This window comes from Coturnix japonica, chromosome 11, assembly GCF_001577835.2.
Source record: "Coturnix japonica isolate 7356 chromosome 11, Coturnix japonica 2.1, whole genome shotgun sequence".
Classification (NCBI taxonomy): Eukaryota; Metazoa; Chordata; class Aves; order Galliformes; family Phasianidae; genus Coturnix; species Coturnix japonica.
Genome location: NC_029526.1, coordinates 7657794 through 7669834, shown reverse-complemented (window position 1 = coordinate 7669834; position 12041 = coordinate 7657794). Strand labels below are relative to the sequence as shown.

Sequence of the window (12041 nt, the reverse complement as noted above, 5' to 3'; positions counted from 1 at the left end):
GAAGACACAAAAGAATACTGAAAGAGCTCCAAAAGTGCAAGAAATGGAATGTGGGGGGCGTTTGTATTTTTTTTCTTTTTTTTTCTCTTTTTTTTTTTTTCTTTTTTTGCTAAGATACTGAAGGCAGCGCAAACACACAAAAGCAAGCGACTGACACAGTCACCAAACACAGTAGTGCAGTTAAAATCCTAAAGCTTACTACAGTCAGAAAGTTTCAATAACATTTCAATCCTTTATCTAGGATCATAGAAACAGTTGCATTAAGTTTATCAACTCGATTTAAGTAAGGCAGTGAGAACTATACTAGAAAAACAAGAAAAGCAGCTTGCTCTGTGCCAGATGGGTCCAAGTTACACAGTGACCTCATTTAAACTGAAACTTCAGTTGGATGACATCCTTTCCGACAGCATATGCAAACCGTATTCCTTATTAGCCTGAGATTTTTTTTTCCAGTCTCAGGGTAGCGCTAAGAATTTTATTTACATTGATTGCAGTTTAGTATTTTTTGTAAACTGCTTTAGGCAGAGCTGAAGTTTTAAGGCCCTGGGGTTTTACTCTGTGCTCCCAGCCTGCAAAGAAATATTGACTTTTTTTTGTGTGCTTTTTTTTTTTTTTTTTAAGTCTGGATGATTTAGTTTTAGAAGAAGTTAATACTTCTCTACCATCACAATAAACAGCACCAATTTTGCTTCTATCAAAGGAAGGACATTAGAAGGCTAAAATTTTATGCCATTCAGAGAATTTCAGAATAAACCTTTAGTAATTTTTCTTATTTATTTATTTTTTTTTTTAGTATGTGGTTCATTATAGACTCTCAAAAGCTTCCTATGTGGCAAAGAACTTAATAAATTTGGAGCATCCAATCAGTAAAAAAGCTAAAATCTGCAAAAATATAGAACACATTTGTTTACAAAAAACAAAGAGATATCAGCTGAAACACTTTCCTTCATTAGAGACAAAAAGCAGAATGTTTGGATTCATAGCTTAAGTCAAGCTACTTTGTAAGAGCTTGCTCCAGAAGAAACTTCTGCACAATGTCTGTAACACTTATAAAAACTAATGCATGAAAATTAAGCACGACTGGGGAATCCTTCATTCAAGTGTAAAAACAGGGATTCAAAAGAAGTTTGAAAGAAAACAAGGTGAAAAGAACAGAAAAAGGAAAGGTATCAACCCTCTGTGTAATAAAATTCTGTTTCTCACCAGCACCTTCTATAGATAAGGCTGACTAGTTTCACTAAACAATATTTCTATATATCGTACTTCTACTTTTATAGCTACTTACTTCTTCATCAGCAAAGAAAGTATAAAAGCATTTCCCTCAATACTGAAGATGATTTAAAAAAAAATAATAATAAAATAAAATAAAATGGAATCACACTTCAAATCTGCAGTCACACATTGGGATGCAGATTTTTTATTTTTCTTTAAGCATTGATTCATTTGGCTGTGTATTTAAAAAAAAAAAAAAAAAAAGTAATAATAATAATGAAAGAAAGAAAGAAAGAAAATGTAATATCACAATGCTTGCCAGTACAGGTCAGTACTGACCCCAGCTTGTGGGCCGTCTAGGGTTTCTCCTATACTGCAGTTGCAACACCACTCGAATTGATTTTCTCTGCAATGACAGCTCCAGTCAGACTGGCACCATGGCAGTCTACCAACACATCTCATTACTATGCTAGGCAAATGACAGCAGCTGGTGTCATATTATAAAGGTGTTTTCAACAATGAAAACACAGCCCCTCAATCTTCAAGGCAACGCTAAATCCTTCAGACAGTATCATTTTTCTGTTAAGAGCATTATTTTTGGACAAAGACCACTTCAAAGTTTGAAACTGCCCTGCTTTTTTTTTTCTTTTCTTTTTTTTTTTTTAATAACTAACAACCTCCTTGCATTTTTAGATCACTTTATTATCCCACCTACATTGTTTGGAAGTACTTGTTGCCAGGTAACAGTTTAGCAGCCATTTTCAAGGGCTGGAAATTTATTTGGCGAGCGTAATATATATACTTAAACACACCCACATATGGAATGTGTGTGTATGTAGATACATATTTAGTGGGTATATAACTGCATATGTGCATATGTGTGTAAATATATATATATATACGTGCACGCGTGGGTACATATATACATATATATATACACACACTTAAGCGTCGGGAGCATCCTGTACACTTTTGAGAGTTGGCACGCAATTCTTTCGCCTGGAACACAGCCAGCTGACTGCGGCCCTTGTGCCCACTGAAGCTTTGTGCAGCACTGGGCCATGAAGGGCCGGCAGGGTCTACTCCAGCCCATGGCCACCCTCCTCAGCCTGCTCAGCTGGGCCTGCTGCACGGCCAGCTACATCCTCCAGGCTCCCAGGAGCTTCCGAGTCTGCCCGAGAGCGCTTGAACCTGCGGTCCGGGTACTGGCTGTTGTCAAAAGGCATGCGATGGACACAGAGGACGTGGGTCTTCAGGTTTCCCTTCTGGGAGGCACTGTACGGGCAGTATCGGCACTGGAAGGGCCGGTGACCTGCACAAATGACAAAAGGATAGTTAGTTTTTTTTCTCAGTTTGTCTAGTAAAACATGCTGTTGAAATGCACCACACCAGATAGCCCACCCGCTGAAGGAAATATCTGTATCTTTTCAGTGAGAATAAGAAATTTGTGCTTCTTGATCTTCGCCTGTTAAAAGAAACCCTGTTTTAAAAAGTCTGTGCTACAGGATTTCCCAAAAAGTGCAGTTATTTCTCTCTCCTCACACCCCGCTGTAAATCCGTCAGCCAGTGATCCAAACTAAACTCTTGTAAATACGGTGCTATCGTGTACTAGACTGCCTTTCCTTATACATGTTAATTATCTTTTTTATTGAAGTGCAGTTCAGGGATGACAGTGTGCAGACCCTCTGTCCAATAAACATACTTTGTCTTTGGGTGGGTTTCTGAGTCAAGAACTGTATGTTTTATTTTAATCACGCAGATTACTTTTTAATGGAAAGAAATAATGGACTGTGATAACCAGGGCCTCAAACCTGCAAACATTTACTCTGGCGAGATTATTCCTGTGAGTAAAGTAGCACAAGCACAGAAGTGTTTGCTGGGCTGGGACCCAAGGTTATCACCAGCTTTAAAATAAAATGTCTAAGCCAGATTAGAAAAGGAATGTTAATGCACAAAATCGGATAGATGCACTTCTTGTGTGTGAAATAGCAACCGGCTGCAAAAGGCAGGCATGAATGAAAGACATCACTTTTTAGTAACTCTATCGATGAGCTTTCCCATATTTTTCATATTATTGTGACTTTGAGCCTTCATGCTGTATCTGGTTTTGGAGGTTATGTTTCAGCAATCACATTTCAACCTATGCTGGGAAGTTGTTGATGTGTTTTACTGGAACTTTATGAGCTTTGTCTCTCAAATTAACTTAAACCAGGACCATCTGAGGTCAAATGTGCTTAGCTTGCTTTAATTCGCTCAAATAAATGAATAAATAAATGTGCCAGACCATCTACATAAAGCCAGGATAAGTGAAAAACAATACCCTATCTCCAAACGCAAAAAGCACATTTTCTTCTGCATTTGTGGTGCTATCTAGCAGGCACAAACCAGATGCGCGCATAGCACAGGACTACACTTCCCGCTCTGTGGGAAGGAGCTGAGACCATCTCACCTCCATTTAAGGTGGGACATCCAACTCGCATATTTATGCATAAATCTGGTGATGGAGTTGGTTCTCTCCTGGAGTAAATAAAGGCATTTCCCTCAACAAATTCATAAGAATAAAAATAATGAAATCTGCAGGTTGCTGATCTTTACAATGCTAAATTTCAGTGGAAATTTTTTGTAGCAATAGCAATGGAAAAAAAAAAAAACAAAAAACAAAAAAAAACACCAAAAAACTAAAAACCAAAAAATAAACCTCTACATAGATAATGTTACAGCAAATGGATTTGGCTTTTATAGAAAAAAAAAAAAAAAAAAAATCAACTGGAAGATATGAGGAAATAGCCAAATGAGATTGAAGGTGTCCCTAGTGCCTTTTAGAATCAGTCCTAAAATCAATACAGAACCACAAAATGCTTGAAAAATTTAGAATACAATAGTTTTGAAAACTGGAAGCACTCTCAGAACTGCCTGAGTGTGAAGAAGGTCTAGAGAAAATCTGATTTCAGAAAATCCAAAAATAGTTGAAAACTCAGAAAATAAGATAAAACACAATCATCACATTTACTCCTTTAACTGTCAGAAACTGAAATAGTCAATAGAATTTACAAATCAGTTCCAGATTCTTTAATTCCTCTTTCTTTTTCTCTCTCTTGGATAGAGAAATAAGCTGTGTGGTATATTGTCCTGAAATACCTGGGACAAAGTGGATGAAACATTTTGTAAAGGGAAGAAGACTTGCTCTGTGAAGGACTGAAGTGTATTTTTCCTTTGTCTACCACCATCATTTTCACCTACACACTACAGTATCCACACCAGCAGAACCAGCTCCATTCCAGTATTTCTTGTTTCATTTGACCATCTGATGACTGCTCCCCTTACTAAGAACAGATGAACTGCTAGTTTGTGACTAATGGTACAACTTGCACTTAGGTCTTATTTACTTCATTCCTACCGATGCTATGCAAAAAACAAAAGATATCCTGGTAATTGGACCATCTTATATGCTGGGTGTACCAAAGAAGACATATGTCCTTGATCACTGCTCCAATCAGCAGCATGCAGGAAGCACACACACAGGGACACAGGTACAATGTGTTCAGTGCCCACACAAAGAATGCCTCAGACACCATGTAGCATGGAGAAATTTGGACTCTTCCAGCTGGAATGAGCAGTGCTCACCAACAGCACGAGATCTCACCAAGCACCTCTTGGTGCTTTGGACATAAGTAGCTACCATTAAATGGTCAAGACATTCCTAACTATCCCCCACAAATTTTAAACAAAGAATCCACAAGCATTTGATGGAGCTAACAACCTCTTATGTGCCAGAATAAAAGCAAACTCTTTCTGCCTACCCTTAAACCAAATTCAAGCCTGAGCAGTTCTGTATGGAGAATGTCATTTGTTAATTCAATGAACTTTAATAAATCAGACAATATAAAACACACCTAGAAGGATTCAGTTCTGCATCGCCTCCCCCACAACGTACTTTTTCAGGCCATCAAAATTTCACATCACTGCCTTGTGAAAAGTAAGTACACAATAAGTTAATTTGTATTGTCACTATGCAGTACAACTGTGGTAAAGAGCACATTCATTTTTAATCCGATATGAATAATATATAAATATGTATACAGAGTGAGGGTCATAGGAAAGCAAGCGGTACATTGTTTACAGCAGAAGTAGTACAAAAACTAGAGATTATTTTCACTTGCAAAGATAACAATATCTGCAATTTGCTTGTAACTAGGGGGTGAAGGAAAAGACCCATTTCTCTTAGGTAGCCCATCCATTAATTATAGCTCAAAAACTTGTTGTGGGCAGAAGGCTCTTAAAATAACCCTTTCCAGATAAGTTGGCAATAAATTTATAACGTTTTATCTATCAGTGTTTGGTAGGATCTTTCTTAGCAAGCAATGGTTCATATATATTTTACTCACTACGTATCTTCCAATAAAATTATATGAAAGCCCACTAAAAAAAAAAAAAAAAGAGAAAGAAAAGAAAGCTTCCTGATATTTCAGGAGATAAGGTATAATGCATTGCATTTGCAGTAAGGATAATTAGACAAAAGGCAGGCCAACAAGGGGAGCGAATTACTGTGCATCTTTCTCAGATAAAAAAAGTGAGGATAGAGGACAATGTGTTGTTTGCAGCTGAAATAATCCTGTTGTAGAGTAATATGCTATGAAGTACGTGACCCGAGCGTGTGAAGAGACTTAGTAATCCCCTGGACTGAAGCTGAAATTCTAAGGAAACTGAGACACAGAAAATAATAACAAAATAGTTAAGCTGACAACAGCAGTGGCTGTACTCAAAGAACAGTAACATTTAAGGTGGTACGGATTGCCCCAAGAGGGCTGATTAACTCCAGCTCCTGCTGAAGCTGGTTCTCTGAAGTGATCCAGACCTTCCTGAATAAGGCCCAGCATGGGCAGCAGTGCTGAGGCAGCTTGGGCTGCACTTCGTTCTACCTGTACCTGGAGAGAACCAGAAGCCAGAATGGAACATGCCTTCTGGTCAGAACAGAGAACCCTTTGTGGGATGATTATGTAGAAAAATCCCTTAATGTCTGAAAGTAGCCCGCCTTTTTAAAAAAATATGCTGCTTTGTTAATTTAGGCTTTGAGAAAAAAAAAGTTTGTTTTCTTTCTTTCAAGTTTGTGATCTGACATGTTGCTTTGTGACACATCATGTCAGCCTGCATCAGTCACATCGTGTTAGGTTTCATAACATGGCATGACTGATGCAGCCCAACATGGTGCTTCAACTGAATGGAGTCAGAAAATGCAGCTTTTCGGAAAGCTATGGATCTCAAAGTCTGTTTTTTTTTTAATGACGATTTAAAGGAAAATGTATTTAAAGCGGGAACTTGGGATTTAAATAAAGCTACTACCCATAACTGAGTTGTTAAGGATTTAAGTATTTGCCAAACCTATTTTGCTTTATTTTATCCTTAAAACTCAAACAGTAGTACTGAAAAACATAACAACTCAATGTCAACATAGTGTCATCAGGTTACTTACTGTAATCCAAACTGCTGATAGTTACTAATTTATTAACTTTGATATGGATCCATTATTTAAGATTAGCACAAAGGAATACACAAACAACAGAGAGAGAAAGAGTGATGAATGCTAAAGTCTTTCTCATTAAAAAAAATCATTTACACGGTCAAGCTGCATTAATTCTCCACTTCTAAAAATATTTGATCGGCATCCAAATTCTATAAAAATTCCTGCAAAGAAACATCTTATTTTTGTGGTATTACAGGCGCATATGTAGGGGGTTGCACTAAAACGTAAAAATGGGCATTGGACTAGTCGTATGAATAAGATCAAGAATTTATTCCAGACTGTTAAAAGTGTACTAATCACAGCGAAATCATGGCTTTCTCCCAAAGCAGCAAGAAAACGGTAATTTGAAAGAAAAATGCCAATAATACATCACACACAAGCCGTCTGTTGTCCCCACTACACCACTTTTTATGATATTGCATATGTGTACGTATACACACACACAGATACGCACATACAGACTCACCGACACACAATTCAATGCATAAATTTAGGGGAAAAAAAAGCAGAAGAGCAATAAAATGATGAATAGAAAACAAATGCTGTGCAATGTACTATAAATTATAATTAAGTTCCGAAAAAAAACATGGTTCTTAGATATGACATTTGTTCCCTTAAAATGCAAAAATGGCTGTGATTATCTGACAGAATGTTTTCCAGAGATGGCCAATGGCTATAACATTTACTGCGATGCAATACAGCAAACTCATTTCAGTTTTCTTTGCTTAGTTTAAGAATATCCTTTCGGTGAAAATCGGAAACAACAGCCATTAGCTCTTTAAAGCAAATAAATGACTCCATCACTGAGAGATATTTGAAAAGCCTCAAAGGTCTGTATTTCTTGGAGGCAGATCTCTGCAGTTCAGATGTTGGACACCAGAGGTCTGAACCCCCCTGAGGCTACTGTGCCAATCCCAGGACAGGGATCACCTCAGGCTATAGCTGGGCACTCTCAGCAGGACCTGGATGGATGGCACCAACATGCCCCATCCCTCTGCATTGCTGCTGTAATCACACATTTCTCAGCCACTCCAAAGCCCCAGTAATGACGGTCAGACAGATGTCATGGCTTTCTCAGACTAGAATCACTGGATGCCTGGTATGGTGGTGAGCACCACCATTTTAAAGCAATGCTATCATAACAAAATAACAAGAAAGGGGAGAACTATTTCCATTTAAATCTTGGCTAGTGTCATTTCCTTTTTTTAATATATAAATTTTCATAAATACATTTACTATTCACAGCAAACATTCCAAATCCTGTCTGTATTACCCATGAGAGCAGGAAGGCTCTAAAGCAACCGTTCTGATCTGGAGCATCACAGTATGGATGGGAAAACGCTGAATAAATATATTTGTCCAATAGACAATAATGTCTCTGATTGAGCCATTCCATTTTATTGGTCTCAAAATATGCATTTCATGAAACTCCCAAAATACCAAGCAAATTAAGTACGTCCAATCAGGTTCATATATGTAATAAAAGTTTTTATATAACAATTCAGAAGTATACGTTTATTCACATACAGGTCCAGCACAACACAAGTTGGCCTTTTGGGAAAAATTACAATATTCTGCAAAGTTTATATGTTTATTGGATAACAAAAAGGAAGGAAATTAACATTTAAAAATTCTTTATCTTATGTTGACCAGGAATAGCTGTACAAACTAAAAGCTTTGCCTAAGGTTTTTTTTTTTCCTGACAATTTACTGTAGAACTACATACAATAAAAAGCATAGATATCTGTATTTTAGCTATGTCTGGGCACATTTTCACCTACCAACACTAAGGTTTTGGGTTGAGTATTTGCTGTGAGATGCATAAAGCAACCCTCTAAACACCATCTATTCAAGTACATTCCTTCATTAATCACAGACTCAGTCCTACGGATAGTCCTAAAGGAAACTGGAGGAACTGCTTGTTGTAAGAGGCACCAGACTATGGCTCACCCTGTATGTATTTCTTAAAACACTTCACACATAAACCACGTTACCTAAATTACACCTAGAGAATACAGAGCAGATGCTTCCAGGGGCAGCTCAAGACTGAATTGGAAATAAACCTCTCTCTCTCTGCAAGACATATATAAGTTCTTAATTAAGAAAAGATAAGTTGGGGTTCAAGATCCATCTCATCGCAAAATACAGCCAGCAGCTTTGCCCTAAATAAACACATTAAGGATGTTTGGAAAGCAGTGACCTAAAACTAGAAGGATTCATCCAACTGAGAAGACCATCATCCCAGGTGGATGATCCAGAAGGAATCCCTCTATAGGGAGCAATGAGGTGCACGGCCCTGTCCAGAGGTCACCACCCAGCACAAAGCCACTGCTGGGATGGGACATAGAGAATAGCACCCTTGGTCCCCAGGTACCTGCAGTGCTGGGATGGTAAAGAACTGGGCCACTGCAGGAGAGGTTCAGACTAAGAAAACATCCTCTTAAAAATATATACATAAATAAATAAATAAATAAAGAGGTGAAAAATCACCCTCAAAACTTTCTATGTAAAACAACCAAAGGGAAACAAGTACAACACAACCAAATGTACATTCATAATAAAGAGAAATAAGCAGAAAATGCTAATGGTTTCCCTTACACATCCCTTATTACAAACTCAGTCACAAAATTATGGAAAACAACAGAAATTAAACAGTTGTTACCTCTGCTATATACACATGGTGTGGAAATTACTTATGTTTGGAGGTAGAGTGAGGAACTTGCTGTCCCTTTGCAGTACACTAAGTAAGACTATCACAAAGCATTTGTTTCCAATGATATAATGGTGAGTTATGATCTTCTGGGAAGACAAACTTCTTGTATTTCTTGAAAAGAGGATAAAACAGCAATGTTATTCAGCTGCAGACACTCAGCACAAACTTTAGTTTTCAGAGTAAGCTTTCGACACAGGATCTTCTGATTAAGAATAGGTCTTGGGGTGGAGGGGAAAAGGAACACTACCAGCTGAAAGGTCCTCTTAAATAAATACAAAACATTACTGAATCCTGTAAAACACGAATTGTCCTGAAAAACACCTTCAGACTTTGTTCTCTAAAGACTCACACATTTTAAGCAGTGGCCACACGATGAAGTGCCCATGCCCAGCAGCACTGACTTGGTTTTGGACATGACAACATGAGTTACGAGCCCAGTGCCTCAGTGCACCCCAAATGAGGTTAGTGGGAATGCTGTCATTGATTGAGCTCAAAATGTCAGACTATCATTGTCCCATGCTTTGGTAAATTTAATTACATTTAATTTTTCATATTTATTTACTTTAGTTTATACACATAAGTGGAGGACAGAGTTCTTATCAAGGGCACTCAGTACCAGTCATAAACAGTAGGAAACCTCTGATTGAATTTATAACGGCAAGAGTTAGAAGAATTCATAAAATCTTCAATTGTAACCCCCTTCCAAACCTTCAACTCACACTATTTGGCCAAACACACAAGTATTAACCTGCAGCTGTGCCACATTCTCATAGCAGCTCTTATTCTTCCAAAGCCCAGAGGCGAGGCCTCTCCATCCCTGCATCCCAGCCCTGGGGCTGCTCCACCACAGGGATGGAGTGCTGGGCACAGCTCCAGATGACCTTCTTCCTTCATGCCTGCTGGACCCAGGAAGTCCGCAGTCAAGGAAATGTGTTTTGAAAGCAAGCGGCAGTATTCTTTAGTATTAAGAAACCCCAAGCTCTTCTACTTATCAAAATTACATTTTCAGAATCCCACCTTTGTCTTTACTTACATATTGCAGTTAATTGCTATGCCTATTCACTCCTCTGCTAGTCTTAATCACATAAATAACAGTGCATTCACATTTTAACCCCCTTGAGGGAAATATTTCGGTTTTCCTACTAGGCCATTCACAAGTTTTCTGTCTAATGTTCTGTCATATTTTTTAATTGTCTCAGTAAATATTTATTATTTCAGGAAACATTTAAGACTTCTAGAATGAAGCTTTTTTCTTTTTTTTCTTTTTAATTTAATGTAGCTGTGATTTCCCAGAATAAAAGCTGTACTGGGGGCACTGAGATTTTGGTAGAAGATCAGGCAGCTCAGAGGTGTTAATAGGCAAGGTCTTGTCAGTGACTATATTTTGCAACCAAATAGCCTGCCCCACATGAACAGCTGCCCCTATGCATGCAAAAAGGTGACGATCAGAAACCCCCCATCTTCCACAAGTCACTTAAATTTAAGGAGATTGAGAGGTACATGGAGTAAGGTTTGCTGAACTGGGACCCAAAGCTAGAATAATTGCTTTCTGCATGTGTAATGCCAAGTAGGATAAGCATGTTCTCCTTTAATTGCAGCTGTTGCTTTGTTATGTAACTGGGGTAATTTAGGTGGTATTTTGTCACATTATAGCTTGTCACCTAACTCATGATTCTCTATCTACAGTGACACATTAGTAAAGAGACTGAGGAAAAACAAAACACTAAGTAAATAAATATCCAGCTTACTAATAGCTAATACTGCAAATTATCCAGGAGTAGCTCACAACCCCACTAATCATTCCATAAAACACTCCTGTGACCTGCTTATGGAGTTTTGCAAGCAAGGCCTGCAGCACAACTGTGGCACCCCAAATCATTGCGGGAGCTGCAGACTGTGGCCCTACCAGCCAGCACTGCACACACACTTGCACAGAGAATATTTATTTTTATCATTACCCATTCAACGAATCAGGAGCAACAACAGTAAAAATTAAAAGTCTGCAAAGAATAAATTGAGCATTAACTTTTTGGGACCTCTTCCTCTGGAAAGTACTGTTGATGTTGTCATAGAAAAAGTGTCTTTTTTATTAAGTCACAAAGGAAATGCTTTCTTCCCTTCTCCTTCTCTTTTCTATAAAAGGCTCTCTAAAATGAAAGGTGTCAGACTTTGCTTTTTCTTCTTGGCATGATCCAGAATGTATGGCTGAGGAATGACAGATGTCTGCAACCAGCTGCAATGAAGCATGCTAAACTTTCAGTCTAATCCACTTATTTCACTGCAGTCACGTAAACCAAAACAAATGGGCAGTGCCTTACATTATAAAAACACAGCAGCATTACTTTGTTGCATAATGTAGCTGATACGCCATCTTTTTATCATTTTTCCTACTGCAGAAAGAATTCACCTCTTTATTAAAAACAGCCCCTGAAAGTTCCCCCATTCTGCTCTCCTCTATTTTTTCCTTTTAGTGTCACAGCAGTCTCACGATGCCCCGTGCATTACTCAATACACTGCCATTAGAAAAACACTGTAATATTTTTCCAGGAAGACTGCTTTTGCTTTTAAAACAGCAGTCTCATTCAGAAGCCACGA

The 12041-nt window shown here is 38.1% G+C and overlaps 1 protein-coding gene across 1 annotated transcript in view; it reads right to left on the bottom strand.

The window, feature by feature from the left end:
• Positions 1–284: 284 nt before the first annotated feature.
• Positions 285–12041, bottom strand: part of ZNF536 (zinc finger protein 536) — a 315331-nt gene continuing 303574 nt past the window's right edge. The window contains exon 9 of the mRNA XM_015874058.2: positions 285–2524. Coding sequence (XP_015729544.1) covers positions 2292–2524 — 233 coding nt within the window. The 3' untranslated portion in view covers positions 285–2291. The remainder of the gene's footprint in view (positions 2525–12041) is intronic.